Source organism: Mobula hypostoma, chromosome 3 (assembly GCF_963921235.1).
Source record: "Mobula hypostoma chromosome 3, sMobHyp1.1, whole genome shotgun sequence".
In the NCBI taxonomy this organism is placed as follows: domain Eukaryota; kingdom Metazoa; phylum Chordata; class Chondrichthyes; order Myliobatiformes; family Myliobatidae; genus Mobula; species Mobula hypostoma.
Genome location: NC_086099.1, coordinates 10,533,221 through 10,551,891, shown reverse-complemented (window position 1 = coordinate 10,551,891; position 18,671 = coordinate 10,533,221). Strand labels below are relative to the sequence as shown.

Sequence of the window (18,671 nt, the reverse complement as noted above, 5' to 3'; positions counted from 1 at the left end):
TGGTATTTGGGGAACACACACAAAATGCTGGAGGAACTCAACAGCATCTGGAAAAACAAACAAACCATTGATGTTTTGTGCTGAGGCCCTTTATCAGGACTGGAAGAGAAAGAGGAAGATATAAAAACAGGAAGGTGGGGGAAGGTGGGGTAGGGTGGGGGGATGAGGACAAGCTAGAAGGTAAAGCCAAGTGGGTGGGGGAGAGGGCAATGAAGTAAGAAGCTGAGAGTTGATAGGCCAAAAGAGGTAAAGGGCTGAAGAAGAAGGAATCTGACGGGAGAGGAGAGTGGACAGAGGGAAGGAGGAGGAGAAGCAGCAGGGGGAAATGATAGGCAGGTGAGGAGAAGAGATGAGGTAGTAGGGGGGACAGAGTGTGGAGTTGAAGGAGAGGGAAGGGGGAGGGAAAAAGTTACCAGAAGTTGGAGAAATCAATGTTCATGCCATCAGATTGGAGGCTACCCAGATGGAATATGAGGTACTGCTCCTCCAACCTGAGAGTGGTTCATCGTGGCAGTAGAGGAGCCCATGGACTGACATGTCTATAAGACCATAAGATATAGAAGTAGAATTAAGCCATTTGGCCCATCGAGTCTGCTCTGCCATTTCATCATGTCTGATCCATTTCTCTCTCAGCCCCAATCTCCTGACTCTGGTCCTAGACTCCCCCACCAAATGGAGCATCCTCTCCTCATCCATTCTATGTGGGCTTTTCAATATTTGATAGGGTTCAATGACATTCCCCCTCATTCTTCTGAATTTCAGTGAACACAGCCCCAGAACCATCAAGTAACCTTTTCATTCCCAGAATCATTCTTGTGAACCTCCTCTGAAATCTCTCCAGTGTCAGCACATCCTTTCTTAGATAAGGGACCCAAAACTGTTCACAATACTCCAAGTGAATGTCGGAATGGGAATGGGGATTGGAAATTCAATGGTTTAGCACTGGAAAAGGTAGTGTAGTGGTTAGCACAATGCTTTACAGTACAGGTGACCTGGGTTCAATTCCCACCACCATCTGTGAGAAGTTTGTATGTGCTCCTCGAACAGCAAGGGCTTCCTCCGGGTGCTTTGGTTTCCTCCCACAATCCAAAGACATACTGATTGGTAGGTTAATTGGTCATTGTAAATTATCCCGTGATTAGGCAAGGATTAAATCAGAGGATTTTTGGCGAGTGTGGCTTGAAAGGCCGGAAAGGCCTATTTCACGCTGTATCTCAATAAATAAATATATTAGATCATTGAAAATCCTGCTTTTGCTGATGGAGTGAAAATTCTCAACAAAGTGGTTCCCCCAATCTACATCGGTTCTCACCAATATAGAACAGGCCACATCAGAAACATTGGATACAATAGCTCATACTTGCCAACACCCCTCTTAGACACAATATATTTTCCAGTACCCACAAAGTGTAAAAACATGTCTACCATATGAGGAAAATGATTCTGCTTTAAATTTTTATTTGTCTTTAAACCTAACTTACACAGTACCTGTGTGCTGTACAGCAGCTTCTTAATCAATGTGATCCTAGTTTTTAGTAAGAGTTAAAATATCTGAGAGCAAAAGCTTTAAGTCCCCATGTGTAACAATGTTCAAGCGGTTTCTATTTTTTGTGAGTATGTGATTCACTGCATTGAAGCCTCTTTCGACAAGGTAGAAGGATGGAAATGCAATGAACAGCAGTTTGGTTCTTCTCCAAAGACCACAAAACTTTGTATGACAGTGTAGCCACATACCACAAAAGCCAACATTTTTGAAAAGCATTTTTGCTTCTTCCATCATTTGGAATTTTGTTAATTTCTTCTTGCAAGCTCTCTTCCTGCTCTTCCACTTTGCAAAGAAATGGGTTACTTACCTAGTCCAGAATTTTCTAGATTGTTCAGATCCTTGAATTGAATCTGAAAATCCTTCTTCAGTGACTGCAGGTGTAAGCAATACTCTTGGAAATCACCGTCTGTGAAAGAGAGTGCCATACTTTCCATTCAGGGAAATTGTGAGAACATTCTTCTCACAATGTTTTGCTCATATATTTCCAATCTTCCGATAAGAGTGGACATTGCACTTCTTGCCTGGATTAAATTGAAATTCTCACCCTACAGTTTCATTATTAGAATCTTCATTTTGTCAGACAGGTTGGTTAGGAAGTTCAATCTTGTTTCCCTCGCCCTTGTTGGCTTTGAACAAAAATTCAACCAGTGTCAAAAAGATCGAAGCAATGTTTTAAGCAGCAGCCTTTTGATGGCCAACACACTTCAATGTGAAGAAGCAAGCTTTCAGACGCTTCGTCGTTATCTTGGCACAACTGGTGAAATAATTTGCTATTTAGTGGATGTGCTTTAATTTTGTTGATAACAGATATTACAAAAGTCATGCTTGAAAAAAGTAGCTGGCTGAGGTTTTTGGCCTGTATTGTGCTGTAGGTTTTCTATGTTTCTATGTTTCTAAATTGCTATGCAGGTTAATAGGGTTAAAAAGATGTATGGTGTACTGGCCTCCAATAGTCAGAGGATTAAGCTCAAAAGCCATGAGGTTATGTTGTAGCTCTACAAAACGCTGATTAGACTACTCTTGGAATGAAGTGTTTAGCTCTGGTCTCCTTATTACAGGAAGGAGTGGAAGCTTTAGAGAAGGTGCAGAGGAGATATACCAGATTCTGCCCGGATTAGAGAGCTTTCCTTATGAGGATATTTTGAGTGAGTGTACGCATAACCAGGACTTGTGCTATCCACTGGCCGCTCATATATCCCATCCACCACGTGCTCCCATGGCTTCACGTGATCCTGATCGGTCACTGGGGGGGGGCAGTGACTCAGCAGGTGCTACACCTTGGCCAAGGGTGACCTCGGGACTAGCCGAGGGAAGGAACACCTTACGCCTCCTTTGGTAGTGATGTATCTCTACCCCGCCACCCATAGGGAAAGCTCATGAACCATAAAGTTTATGAGCTAAACTGCAAGGTCAAGAGTTCATTCATACAAGAGATCTGTTCAAAGAGTACAATTAAAGGGCAGGGGTGTGGGAGGTAGAAGCTGTCCTTAAGCCTGATGGCACCTGCTTTCGAGCTTTTGTATCTTCTGCCCAGTTGGAGTGAGGACAAGAGAATATGTCTGGGGTTGGTGGGGTCTTTGATCCCTGAGGCAGTGAGAAGACTAGACTGAGTCCATGGAGGGGAGGTTGGTTTCTGTGGTGTACTGAACTCTGTCCAGAAGTCTCTGCAGTTTCTTGAAGAACAGTTGCCAGATCAACCCGTGACAGAATATTTTTCAGTGAAAAAAGTTGATAAGCATTGATGGTGATGTGCCAAGTTTGCTGAGGAAGCAGAGGGATTGGGTGAGCTCTCCTGGCCTTAGCATCCACACGTTTGAACCAGGTCAGGCTGTTGATGATGTTCATTCCTAGGAACTTGAAGGAGCTGATTATCGACTTCAGGAGAAGGAAACCAGAGGTCCAGGAGTGCGTCCTCATCAGAGGATCAGAAGCGGAAAGGGGCAGAAACCTTAACTTCCTTGGTGTTATTATCTTGGGGGAAGTATCCTCAGCCCAGCACGTAGAAAGCATGCCAGTGCCTCTATTTCCTTAGCAGTTTGAAAAGATTCGACCGACATCTTAAACTTTGATAAACTTCTATAGATTTGTAGTGGATGGTATATTGACTGGCTGCATCATAGTCTGGTATAGATACACCAATGCCCTTGAACCGAAAATTCTGAAGTTAGTCGTACATCACAGGTAAAGCCCTCCCCACCAATGACCACATCTACATGAGTGCTGTCATAGCCAAACAGCATCCATCATCAGCAACCCCCAGCACTCAGAGCTTGCTCTCTTCTCACTGCTGCCATCAGTAAGAAGGTACAAGAGCCTCAGGACTCACACCACCAGGTTCAGGAACAGTTACTATCCCTATTCCATTGGGCTCTTGAACCAAAGGGGATCATTTCAATCAAACTTCACTTGCCACATCATTGAGATGTTCCAACAACTGATGGATTCACTTTCAAGGTCTCTTCATCTCATGCCCTAAATATCTATTGCATTACTATTATTATTATTTCTTTCTTTCTGTATTTGCACAATTTGTTGTCTTTTGTACTGTAGTTGAACACCCAAGTTGGTATGGTCTTACATTAATTCTATAGATTTGTTGAGTATGCCCACAAGAAAATTAATCTTAGAGTTGTATATGGTGATATATATGAATTTTGATAATGAATTTACTTTGAAGTTTTGAACTTTGAGCTCTCAACCCTCACAAGCACAACGTCATTTTTGTTAACAGGAGCAAGTGCACCACAGTCCTTCCTGAAGTTAATGACTGGATTGTAATGAAGGTAAAGTAATCCAGCAGGAGCGTTGATGTCACCACAAGTGCAGAAGGACAGTGGGGTGTTGGTAGTTAGGGAGAGGAGCTCAGCAGTTCATCAATATCCACATGGAGATCACAGCTCTGAGTCTGAGTGTATCCATGCCAGTTGTGTTGCCCAGTTAGCGAATCCCGTTTGCCTGTATTTAGCCGTAGCCCTCTTCACCTCCCTGATCCATATACTCACCCAGATGACTTGCGTCAGAGTCGTGACACATTGGGGTCAAAAGCTGAGGCAGCTGACGATTTCAATGAAGTGAGGATGCTTTCTGAAGATTAAAGATTTCTAAAGATTAGTATTGCTTGTCAAATGTATATCAATATGTCATTTACATGTACAACCAACACGGCCCAAGGATGTGCTGAGGGCTGCCTGCATGTGTAGCATGCCCACAACTTAGTAACGTAGTGGTTAGTACATTCGCTTTACAGTTCTAGTGATCAACGGCCAGGGTTTGTTCCCACCCTGTCTGTATGAGTTTGTGCATTCTCCTCATGACTGTGTGGGTTTCCTTCCACATTCCAAATGTTAAGGTTAAGGTTAATGAGTTGTGGGTTCTGGAAGCGTGGCCAGTCTTGCGGACTGTCCCCAGAATCTTCAGACTGTCCCCAGAATCTTCAGACTGTGCTGGTCATTGATGCAACATGACGTATATCACCGTATGTTTTGATGTTTCAATGCATCTTTGAAAAATAAATAAATCTAATCTAACCGGTATATCTCTGGAATGTGGGAGGGAATATGGGTTGGAACACATGTGGTCATGGAAGAATGAATAAATTCCCTACTGACAGCAGCAGCAAATTGAACCTGTGTCACTGGTGATACACAGAGTAACACTAACTGATACACTATTCTTTGATCTGTGTTCTGTGTTGAAGCAATGAGTTTCTTCACACATTACAACAAATGATGGGACTCATAAAATGTCAAACTGATGCCCCAGCAGGAGATTTTAAATCATGTTTGATTCATTACTTTCAGCATGATGTACTCTGGTTCAAACAGTCAGGTAGATTGAAACCTTTTGATCCAGGATTTGTCAGCGAGTAACTAAAGGACACTGTGCACTTTAATAACATCGCCATGTGTAGTGTATGCCCTGGGAAATAATACCTTGCACCAGCAAGTGCTTCATCTCATCTTCTAATGGACAGACATCCTCAGAAAGCCAGTGCAAGTATTTTGACATATTTGTAGAATGCTTTATCGATATGATTTACACATTAAACAAGGATATGCTAATATGTCAAGCATCTGATCACATTTGTCTAATGTTCATAGTATTTCAAGCAGTGATAGATTTATCCTTACATATTTGGAAGTAAAACATTGGCACACAGTACAGGCCATTTAGCCCAACAACGTGATCGGGATGGAGCTTAGGAGACGATGGCACCTAACGGCGACTCCTTTGTTTGCATCTTCGGAAACAGCTTTATTTCTATCTTTAATATCTCTGTTTTTCCCTTTCAGGGTTCTTTCAAAGACCCTGACCTGCAGTTGCACACTGACTTTGGTTCTTTGCGGGAGCTGGACCCGCTCTTGGGGTCTCATGAGTGGCTGCTATTCGATATACCAAGGATGTTGTCTGGAAGAATAGCGCACCTTCAGGGTTCCGGGATTTTGTGGCTCCGAAGGTGGGCGGACTTGAGGTCAGTGCCTCCGCAGGAAACAGGTGTGTCGTGGGAGTACGCAGAAGGTTGAAAGCAGTGAGCCCAGAGACCCAAGTTCATTGGGCAGAGAGCTCAGATAAAGCGACGCAACAGACTTTTAACAACATAAATCAGCGAGTTGTTTGTGATGTCTCCCCTCTCACTGTGAAACGGGGACACCTCTTTTTTCCTTATTCGGGAGAGAGAGAGAGAACCTGAGGTATGTCAAATTACCAGGTGAACGAGTAGTCATTGGGGTACTGCAAGTCTGTGTCTTTATTGATATGCTTTGCTGCACACTTGAGAGCTCGGTGGGGTGGGAGGGGGGTGCTGATGCTTTTTTTGCTGGTGGGGAGGGAGGATCATTGCTTTTCTGCTGCTTACACATGGGAGGGGGGAGCTTTGGGGTTCTAAGATTCAACTGTCATTCATTCTTTGGGGCACTCATCTGTTTTCATGGATGTTTGCGAAGAACAAGAATTTCAGGATAACCTACTCTTCGATCAGTCTAACCCACCCCTTCCCACATACCCTCCATTTTCCTATCATCCATGTTCCTATCTCTTAAATGTCTCTAATTTCTGGCTCTAGCACCACCCTTGGCAAGGCATTCCATGCGCCCACCACTCTCTGTGTAAAAATCTAACACCCCCTCACTTTCCTCCAATCACTCTAAAATGATAAGACATTGGGGCAGAAGTAGGCTATTCAGCCCATCAAGTCTGCTCTGCCATTTCATCACAGCTGATCCATTTTCCCTCTCAACCCCATTTACCTGGCTCCTCCCCATAACCTATCACATCCTGACAAATCAAGAGCCTTTCAATCTCTGCTTTAAATACATCCAATAACCTGGCCTGTGAGTGTGGAATGAGCTGCCAGCAGAAATTACGGATGCAGATCTGATTTCAACACTTAGGCGGAATCTTAATAAGTACGTGGCTATGGAGGTCCATGGTCCAGGTACAGGTTGATGGAACTAGGCAGATTAATTGTTTGGCACGGACTAGATGGTCCAAAGGGACTGTTTCTGTATTGTAGTGTGCTATAGTTCTATGATTCTAATAAAGGCTTCACATTACTTTTCCTAATTCCTCAACAGTAGCTGTTACTGAACCTGGTGGTGTGGATCTTCAGGCTGTCCAATGGTAGCAGCGAGAAGATGGCATGGACCAGATGGTAGGGATCTGTAGTGAGGGATGCCAGTTTCCTGAGGCAGTGCCTCGTAGAGATGCTTAGAAACATGAGTTACATAGCAGAATAATAGCTCACCATGGACTAGATGTGCCAAATGGTCGGTTTCTGTGCAATCTTCGGACAGCAATATGTTGTAGTCAGTAGGTCATTAGGTCATAAGAGCCTAGTAACCTTCGAATTAGACACTGGAGTTTGCCGTTGAGCCCTTCACTTCAGCCAAAGGGTGGAGAATCTGTGGAATTTGTTGCCACAGAAGGCTGTAGTAGCCATGTCAATTGGTGTATTTAAGGCAGACTTTGATAGGTTCTTGATTGCTATTTATGGGAAGAATGTGGGAGAGTGTAGTTGACGGGAAAAAAATTCCAATGATTGAACAGCAGAGCAGACTCAATGGGCTGAATGGCCTAATTCCACTCCTATGATTTGTGGTCCTATGATCTTCGAGTCTGTTCTGTCATTCATAAACATCATAACTTATTTCTATTTGGTATCATAGAACCATAAGACATAGGAGCCATCAATCATTTTCATGAACCTCCTTTGAACCCTCTCCAGTGGCAGCACATCCTTTCTAAGTTAAGGGGCCCAAAACCGCTCACAATACCCCAAGTGAGGCTTCACTGGTGTTTTATAAAGCCGCAACATTACATCCTTGCTTTTATATTCATATACAGTTCTTATAACTTAACCCTTTCATTCCCTGAATATTTTTTGTGACTCTCTTCTGGACCCTCTCCATTATTATCACATTGCTTCTTGGGTAAGGGGCTCAAAACTGCCCATAGTACTCCAACTGCAGTCTGACCAATGCTTTATAAAGCCTCAGCATTACACCTTTGCTCCAGAGTAGAATTAAGCTATTCAGCCCATCCAGTCTTTTCCATACCTGACACCACGGTAGCGTAGTGTTTGGCACAATGCTATTACAGCTTGGGACATTCAGTTCTGGCGCTGTTCTTTAGTGAGTCTCTGTACATCCTCCCCTTGGTGTGCGGGTCCTCTCCTTTCCTCCCACAGTCCAATAACCTTTGACATCCTTACAACAACATTCTGTGAATCATCACTAACCAGAAATCAAGCAACACTGTAACAAAGAGGTTTAGGATAAAACTATTTTTATTTCTTTTCATCCATCTGAATATTTGCGTTTGATAAGGAATATGGAAGATATCGTAAAGGGAAATGATGTGGAAGCTAAGCAGAGCTCAACAGTACAAAGCAGGTGAATATGTGGAAAATGGGTCTGAGTGCTACGTTTGTCAAGCATTTCCAATGAAGATACATTCGTTGAAGTTTCTCTCTATGTTACAAGAAACAACTCCCATACATACATGAGTTTCTCTGGTGTATGTCCATTAGATACTAAAGTGATACCTTAATATATCATATATGAGTCCTGACGAAGGGTCTCGGCCCAAAACGTTGACTGTTCATTTCCACGGATGCTGCCCGACCTGCTGAGTTCCTCCAGCGTGTTGTGCGTGTTCCTTAATATATCAAGTGTCTATTGCTATATTGTATCACATTTTTGCATCACTCTTGCTGGTTAGTTGAAGACTAACTTCCACAAATACACTTGATACTTAATGTTAATCTTAAATTGTAAAATAGATAAAGGGCCCTCAGTTCCAAAACTTGCAAAGCTCAAATAGAAGACAAAAGCTAAAAATGAGAAGAATAGCAACTGGGAGTTGATGTGTCAAAAAGATAAAGAAAGAACAGAACCAACAAAGTATAATCACAAGAGTTTCTTCAGATGCTGAAAATCCAGATTAACACACACAAAATGCTGGGGCAACTCAGCAAGTCAGACAACAACTAGGGAAAGGAATTTTGTTGGTATAGCCCTGATGAAGGGTCACGGCCTAAAATGTTGACGTTTTGGTTTGAAACCCTTCATCAGGAATTTACTAACAGGACACAATAGATTCTGCAGATGGTGGAAATCCAAAGCAGCACACACAAAATGTTGGAGGAACTCAGCAGGTCAGGCAGCGTCTATGGAGAGTAATAAAAAGTCGACATTTCAGGCCGAGACCCTTCATCAACACTGGAAAGAAAGGGGGAAAATGTCAGAATAAAAAAGTGGGGAGAGGGCAAGGAGTAGAAGCTAGAAGGTGAGAGGTGAAGAAGGGTCTCAGCCTGAAATGTTGACTGCTTATTCATTTCCATAGATGCTGCCTGACTTGTTGAGCTCCTCTAGAATTGTGTGTGTGTGGCAACTGATAGATGAAGCTAGGTGGGTGGGGAAGGAAGAAGCTGGGAGGTGATAGGTGGAAAAGGTAAAAGGCTGGAGACGGAGTCTGATAGGAGAAGAGAGTGGACCATGGGGGAAATAGAAGTAGAAGGGGCACCAGTGAGAAATGATAAGCAGGTGAGGAAAAAGGGTAAGAGGAATTGAAGAAGAGGGAAGGGGAAGGACACTAACTTCTCATTGGATTGTGCACTTGGTGCCTGCCTTGCTTACAAGCTTCATTCACACATCCTGACCATTTGTCAAGTTTACGGGAGCTTTCCACATACCTTCAAATGGTGAGACCATATCTGAAATCACAGCATAGTATGCAGCATAATGTGGCGAGATGTTATCTACATATCTTCAAGATAAAGTAGTCCCTGCTTGGAAAGTCACTGATGTCTGAGCTGATAGATGGGTGCAACAACAGATTACTTAATGATCCAAGCTCTGATGAAAGGGCATTGACCTGACTGGATAATTCTGTTTCTTTATAAAACTCCTGCATGATCTGCCTGAGGTCCCATCATGTTCAGGAACAGTTATTACTCTACAACCATCAGGCTCCCGAACCAGAGTAGATTACATCACTCACCTCAATATTGAACTGATTCTACAACCTACAGGCTCACTTTCAAGGCCTCTTTACAACTCATGTCCTCAGTGTTTATATTTGCACTATTTGTCTTCTTTTGCACATTGTTTGGTTGTCAGTCTTGGCTTATGTAGAGTTTTCTCGTAAATTCTATTGTATTTCTTTTATTTCCTGCAAGTGCCTACAAGTAACGAATCTCAAGGTAGTATATGGTAGCATATACTGTATATACTCTCTTATTCTGGCTTTTTACCACTTCATTTCCAGTCTTGATGAAGGGGCTCGGCCATAGATGCCGCCTGACCTGCTGATTTCCTCCACCATTTTGTGTGTGGTACTTTGATAATAATTTTGATTTTGAGTATTTCTACACTTCTCTGACTTTCAACATCTATAGATTTTGCTTTTCAATTACATGATCATTAGCCTGAGCAACCAACATCAGTTAACAGTGATGCAGAGAGAATGGATCAGCAATTCAAGTGTCGGTTGGCAGGATCAATAATGGCGAATCAAGTTAACCTCAGCAGATGATCTATTGAAAAGGGGTTTGTTACACATAGGGGTGAAAGTTCAAAGGTCAAAGTAAATTTACTATCAAAGTACACATACAACCCTAAGATTCATTTTCTTGCCAGCATACTCAATAAATCCATAATAGAGCAATAACCATAAAAGAATCAATGAAAGACCACACCAACTTGGGTGTATTGTATGAAGCTCATAGAACATCGTCGTGGTTCACCAGCAACCTCTTGCCGTAGAACAGTACAGTGCAGTGTGGGCTCTTCAGCGCATGATGCTGTGCTACCCGACACAAACTTACTCCATGATCAATCTAACCTTTCCCTCCTACACAGCATAGAGCCTCCATTTATCTTGCATGCATGTACCTATCTAAGAGTCTCTTAAATGCCCTCTATGTATCAGGCTTCACCAACACCCCTGGCAGCGCATTCCAGCCATTTCCCACTTCCCTTCTTTGTGCATGTTCCTTTCAACACTTTTTCTTTCATTGTCAAGCCTATCTCAGGGTTTTTATCTAAATGCTCAATAATTTCTGATGTTTAATCCATCAGCATCTGTAGAGGGAAATGGACTGTCAATGTTTTGGGAGGTCCAAATCTGTCCAGAAATGTTACCCGACCCACATAGCTCCCAGCAGCTGCATTGTTTCAGATTCTGAATTGATCCAATTAACTTGAAAGGAAAGAGAGAAGATCTAGGCAAAGTAAGAGGAAATGGAGAATAGTGTTAGCGTCAGATGAATTTTGAGTAAGAGAATACAACAGTATAGTAGGGCCTATGATGTTGTGCCAACCTGTCTAAACCTACTCCATGATCTATCTAACCCTTCCCTCCTACACAGGCCATAGCACTCCATTTTTAAACTACACATGGTATGCATCCCTTGGTTGTCCAAATGACTCTTAAATCATTGCTACTGTACCTGCAGCCACCACCCCACCCTGTGTAAAACACTTACCACATAAATCTCCTTTAAACATAGAACAGAGAGCAGAACAACATCGTGCAGGCCCTTTGGCTCACAATGTTGTGCTAACCCATATGAACCTACTCCACAATCAATCTAGTCTCTCCCTCCTACACAGCCCATAATGTTCCATTTTTATCATCCATGTCTCTTAACCTCCCTTGGCAGTGTGTTAGACCATAAGACCATAAGATATCGGAGCAGAATTAGGCCACTATTTGGCCCATTGAGTCTGTTCTGCCTTTTCACCATTACTGATCCATTTCCCTTTCAGCCCCAATCCCCTGCCTTCTCCCTGTATTCCTTCATGCCCTGACTAATCAAGAGCCTATCAACCTCTGCCTTAAACATACCCAATGAATTGGCCTCCACAGCTGTCTGCAGCAGTGGTTTTCCAGAGATTCACTACTGTCGTTAAAGAGATTCTTCCTCATCTCTGTTCCAAGTGGATGACCCTCTGTTCTGAGGCTGCATCCTCTGGTCAGATCGCCCAGGCAGTTTCAAATTAGTGGCCATATTAAAGCTTCCCTAAAGGCAATATTGTTATTATTAACACAAGAGGTTCTGCAGATGCTGGAAGCTCAGAGAAACACACACAAAGCATTGGAGGAACTCAGCAGGTCTACAGTTTATTTATTTCTATAGATGCTACCTGACCTGCTGAATTCCTCCAGTGTTTTGTGTGTGTTGTTATTATTAAAGTTCATAAGTTCAATGTTCAAAGTACATTTATTATGAAAGTATGTATATCATATACAACCTTGGGATTTGTCTTCTTGCACATACTCACAAAAGGAATGCGGTTCAGTGCTGCAGCCGATTCAGGAGCCTGATGGCCACGGGCCACAGCCACAGCCACGGAGACAGTTCAGTACAACAGCTGGACCAGGAATCCCATGGCCACAGCCACAGAGACAGTTCAGTGCTGAGGTGAGAGCCAATGGCTTCAGGCCACAGCTGCAGAGTCAATTCAGTGCTGAACTTCAACAGTTCATTAGTATTTTTATCATTGGGATAGGGAAAAGAGTAATTTGCATATGAAAATTACGCTCTCTGGAATGATGGTCGGAGAAAGGCAGTTTGTACTTGTACGCATAACATCACTCAAAGAGTCATTTGAAAGATCATCTGCATGGGCCAGAAAATAATATTCAAAAAAATTCATTATTGGGTTTGATGTTTAATGGACTTCTTCAATTTATTGAAAAGAATGTCCTCAGATAATGTCAATGACTCTACAGACTGTGCTATTTCTAAAGATGAGCCTTATTTGTCACACGTACAGCGAAGCGCGTCACTTTGCATTGAGGATGTGCTGGGGGCAGCCCGCAAGTGTCACCACTCTTCCAGCGCTAACATAGCGCGCCCACGACTTTCTAATCCTAACCCGTACCTCTTTAGAATGTGGGAGGAAACTGGAGCGCCCAAAGGAATCACTGGGAGTACGTGCAAACTCCTTACAGACAGTGGTGCGAATTGAGCCCTGATCTTACGGCTGGCGCTGAAAAGTGTTGTGCTAATCGCTGTGCTACTATGCTGCCCTTCTAGCTTTGAATTTCAGTGAAATTGACCAATCTACTAATTACAGTATTCACCTATTATATAAGAAGTGACAGAAATTCTGAATTGTTCTTTCCCATTTGGGCAGCCACCAGTGAAAATGGGGGAAAAAAAACAGATGATATAAATCTAGAGGTTTCATAGACAATAGAGTTCAGGAACAGACCCTTTGGCTCACCTAATCTATGCTGAACCAATTAACTTAGTAATCAAATGGCCAACCAAACTAACCCCCTCTATCTGCAAAATGTCCATCTCTTATCATTTTCCTCATATTCATGTGCCTATCTAAATGTCTCTTAAAAGTCCATAATATAAACACTACTACCACCATCCCAGGCAGTGCATTCCAGGCATCCACCAGTCTTTGTTTAAAAAATCTTGCCCCTCAAATCGCTTTTGAAATGATCCCCTCTCCCCTTCATTGTATGTCCTTTGATATTAGACATTACAACCCCGAGAAAAATATACTGTCTACACTTTCTGTGCCTCTCATAATCTTATAAACTTCTGTCAGATCTCCCTTGAGCCTCTGCCACTCCAGAGACGACGGCACAAGCTTGTCCAGACCCTTGTTTTAGCACACACCCTCTAATCCTGGTAGCATTCTGGTAAATCTCTTCTGCACCCTCCGCAAAGCCTCAACATCCTTTCTACAGCGGAAGGACCAGAACTGAAACAGATAATTGTGGAAAGTCTCCGCAGGTTAGGCAACATCTAGAAAAGAGAAACTGAGATAACATCAAACTTTTGGACTGAAATATTAGCCCTGTTTCCTTTTCCGCATATACTGCCTGACCTGCTGATTATTTTCCAGCATTTCCAGTGGCCTAGTTGAACACACTAGTGGACGGTCTTTCATTGATTCTGTAATGCTTCTTATTCTGTAGCTTTGTTGAGTATGCCCACAAGAAATGGAATCTCAGGTTTGTATATGTTGACATACATGTAGTTTGATAATAAATTTACTTTGACATTTTAATTTTGGTTTCCTACTTTGTTATGGATGTCAGTTAGCTGCATGAATTACTCAGAAAACACAAATTACATCACACTGAGAGAAATATGGTATTCCATTTGTTGTAGGGGAAAGATTAGTGAGGGTTAATAACTAGTAAAGAGTGATGTGGGTTGTGCTAATGTGGTAACAGGAAACCGTAGACAAAAATAGAGACATGGAATGCAGCAACGATGACACCCAAGTTATTATTTTATAGTTTGCACCGATCGTTGTAACAAGAAGCTGGATTTACTGTTAGACCTGTGGATATCATTTTATTCTGTAATCAGGACCTAGTCTGTCACTTCATGAAGTCTTCCTGTTGCCACCATTCTGTGCAGTGATGGGGGTGTTGTAGGGGAAAGAATGGCAAGGCAGGTAACGACGAGTAAATAGTAAATACTGGAGGAACTCAGCAGGTCAGGCTGCATCTATAGAAATGAAAAAACAGTTGACATTGCAGGCCAAGACCCTTCATCAGGACTGGAAAGGAAGGGGGATCCAGGGGGAAGTAATCGGCAGGTGAGAAGAGGTAAGAGACCAAAGTGGGGAACAGAAAAAGAGAGGAGGGGTGGGAATATTTTTAACCAGAAGGAGAAATCAAGATTCATTGGTTGAATAGAACGTGGGTTGTGCTAGTGTGGCAACAGGGAACTGCAGACACAGTAGAGACATGGAATGCGGCATTGATGACATCCAAGTTTCAGAAACATCATTAATCATGTTATAGCATGCACCCAGTGTTGTAAAAGAAAACAGGATTTACTGTTAGGCCTGTGGATAATCATTTTATTCTGTAATCAGGACCTAGTCGGTGACTTAATTACGCCTTTCTGTCACCCCCATTACGTAGTTTTACTGGTGATCTCATCAACTGAGCTCAGGTAGATCAGCTGTGACTGGTCTCCTGGTGCGCTCCGGTTTTTAACAAATCGCCCATTATCTTGAACACCAGCTTCACGTGATCTTGGAGTTTGCTCCTGCGAATTTCTAACAAGTGGTCAATATTCCATGCAGAAAAACATCCAGATGTATAATTGAGAATGGAAAGTCAATCACTGGACAAAGTCTGCTATCCACTATGTTCTATGCCCGAAGCCTTTGTTTGGCGAGATCAACACACAAATTACTGGAGGAACTCAGCAGGTCAGGCAGTTTTTCTATGGAAGGGTATAAACATTTCAGGCTGAGGCCCTCCTTCAGGACTGGAAAAGAAAGCAAGAGAAGCCACAATAAGAAGATGGGGGAACGGGAAGGAGTACAAGCTGGCAGGTGATCGGTGAAGCCAATTGATGGGCAGGTGGGTGAGTAGGCGAGGATAGATGAAGGGAAAAGCTGGGAGGTGAAGGTGGAAGAGGTAAAGGATTGAACAGGAAGGAATTGGATAGGAGAGGAGAGTGGACCATGGAAGAAAAGGAAGGAGGAGGGGCACCAGAGGCAGGCTATGAAGGGAGCCAGAATGAAGAAGAGAAAACAAGAGAGAAGGGAGATAAAATACAGGCAGTTGGAGAAATCAACATTCATGCCGTCAGGTTGGAGGCTACCCAGACTGAATATGGGGCTTTGCTTCTCCAGCCTGAGAGTGGCTTCATTGTGGCTGCCTTCTGGATGTCTTAGAGGTATTGCAAGATGGAAACTACACAATAATTGTGATCTTTCCACTGAGGTGAAACGCCCCAATCACATTTACCACCTCCCCAACTGAGGAGGGATGATTGGAGGTCAAAGCTTTTTGTTAAGAGAGAGCTAAGGGATAAAAAATATTGATTATACTTCAGAAGAAAGCACTATACCTAAAAAGAACAGGAAAACTCAGAATATCCATGTGATCATGCATATTTCTGCAATCATTTGATTGACTTGTAATTTACACTCAGTGGCCACTTTATTAGGTACAACAGTACACCTGCTTGATAATGCAAGTAGCTAATCAGCCAATCAGGTGGCAGCAACTCAATGCATAAAAGCATTCAGACATGGTCAAGAGGTTCAGTTGTTGTTTAGACCAAACATCAGAATGGGGAAGAAATGCGATCTAAGTGACTTTGACTGTGGAATGATTTTTGATGCCAGGTGTGGCGGTTTGAGTATCTCAGAAACTGCTGATCTCCTGGGATTTTCACACACAACAGTCTCCAGAGTTTACAGAGAATGGTGTGAAAAACAAAACAAAAATCCAGTGAGTAACAGTTCTATGAGTGAAATAGCCTTAATAAGGAGAGCGATCAGAGGAGAATGTCCTTGATGAACTGGTTCAAGCTGACAGGAAGGCGACGGTAACTCAAATAACCACACGTTACAACCGTGGTTTGCAGAAGAGCATCTCTGAATGCACAACTCATCGTACCTTGAAGTGGATAGGCTACAGCAGCAGAAGATCACACTGGTTCTACTCCTGTGGCCAGTTTTTTAGGTATTTATTTATACGGAATAGGCCCTTTCTAGCTAATGACCCCACCGCCCAGTAACCCACCTGCTCAACACTAGCCCAATCACAGGACAAATTATAATGACCAATTAACCTACTAAATGGTACATTCTTGGATTGTGGAAGGAAACCGGAGCACTTGGAGGAAACCCAAGTGGTCATGGAAAGAATGTAAAATCTCTTTACAGATGAATTGAAATCTGAATTCCAGAACGCTCTGGGCTGCATGAGCTTTGCACTAACCGCTACACCACCGAGGCGCCCAATGAGGGACACTCCTGTACCTATAAAAGTGGCCACTGTGTGTATTTTGCAAGTGAATCGGCCTTTGTAACTTGATGGCCTTCCTTTTCACTTTTGAACCATAAGGAAATTCAAGTTTCTTGTAATTATTTGGCAATATCAGTATTTGGCAGGAAGCATTTCAGTGGCTTATTATGGCTGGGGTGTATAATCTGGTGTAGTGAGGTATACATTTATAGATAAACTCTTCCAATTAAAATACTCAATTGTCATTTTCTGCAATACCTAAATAGTCTTATCTACAACAATATCCCCTAGTTACAGTGAAGATGACCAGCAAGAGTGTTTTAAAAAAAAACAATGAGATAGGAAAATAAACTTTTCTGGTGAACCATTTACATGCAAAACTTCTTCAGCTGGGATGACCCGTGCTTCTAGCAGGCACACTTTTTGTCGTTTGGATTGGTATCTTCAAGTTTCTGGCCTGAGGTTCCAGTGACTGATTCAGGTATTTGGCTCTTGTCAACACACTCCTCCATGCGTTTCATTATTAAGTCCAGCAAGGCAATTACAGAGTCATCAATGCCGGCCCCAGTAGCAGCACTCGTTTCAAAGTATGGAATCCTGTGGAATGAAGAGAAGATCAGGTGAGCTTCCATTTTTCTTGTGAGAGGCTGGATAAACTTGGGCTGTTTTCCCTGGACCGTCAGAGGCTGAGTGAAGATCTGTTAGATGTTTACAAGATTATGACAGGCATGGATAGAATGAACTGAGTATCTGTTTCCCAGGGTAGAAATGTCTAATACCAGAGGGATGCATTGAATGTGAGAGCGGATAGGTTCAAGGGAAAAGTGAGGGGTAAGTGTTTTACTCGGAGAGTGGTGGATACCTGGAATGCCTTGCCTGCTGTGGTGACAGACGCAAATATATTAGAGGCTTTTAGGAGATGTTTGGATAGACGTGTGGATGTAAGGAAGACGGAGGAATATGGACATAGGTTCACAGGAGGGATCAGTGTTTGGAAGCACTTGAATTTTTTTAAGCTGGTTTGGCACAACCTAGTGGGCCAAATGGCATGTTTCTCTACTGTACTGCTCTATGTTATATGTTCCAAACAATATGTACAAGGAAAAGAAATAAAATGGCAAAGACTTATTTATCATTTCATCAAGTGGAGACCCAATCTGTTCTGGCAACGAATTCCACAGATTCACCACTCACTATAAGGTACAAATATCTAACCAGCCAATCATGTGGCAGCAACTCAATACACAATAGCATGCAGACATGGTCGAGAGGTTCAGTTGTTGTTCAGATTAAACATCAGAATGGAGAAGAGATGAGATCTGAGTGACTTTGACTGTGGAAAGATTGTTGGTGCCAGGTGGGGTAGAGTATCTCCTGGCTCTTCATGCACAACGTTTTCTAAGGGTTACAGAGAATGTGGTGAAAAACAGAAAACATCCAGTGAGCAGCAGTTCTGAGGGCAAAAACACTTTGTTAATGAGAGAGGTCAGAGGAGAAAGGCAGACTGGTTCAAGCTGTCAGGAAGGCGACAGTAACTCAAACAAGCACACGATGCAGAAGAGCATCTCTGAATGCACAACACGTCAAACCTTGAAGTGGATGTTCTGCTGCAGCAAAAGACCACATACCTGTACATACAATCAGAGGCCACTTTATTAGGTACTTAATAAATTGACCACTGTGTGTATGCCACCATATTCTATCCTGAGATTCATTTCCTTGCAGGCATTCACAATAGGAGAAAGAAATGCAACAGGAATCAATGAATAAAAATTCAGCTGCAGAACTTGCCCTGTGTCCAGTCACCTGTCGTTCGATTCCTCTCACATTCTCCTGAATCTGTGTGTAGCCGTGGGAACTGACGTGGGCTCAC

The 18,671-nt window shown here is 42.8% G+C and overlaps 1 protein-coding gene across 6 annotated transcripts in view; it reads right to left on the bottom strand.

Moving 5' to 3' along the window:
• Positions 1-8,344: 8,344 nt before the first annotated feature.
• The window catches only part of rab27b (RAB27B, member RAS oncogene family), a 196,042-nt gene continuing 185,715 nt past the window's right edge, over positions 8,345-18,671 (bottom strand). For all 6 annotated transcript variants that reach the window (XM_063042637.1, XM_063042635.1, XM_063042634.1 and 3 more), the window contains exon 6: positions 8,345-17,395. In XM_063042637.1, coding sequence (XP_062898707.1) covers positions 17,206-17,395 — 190 coding nt within the window. In that variant the 3' untranslated portion in view covers positions 8,345-17,205. The remainder of the gene's footprint in view (positions 17,396-18,671) is intronic.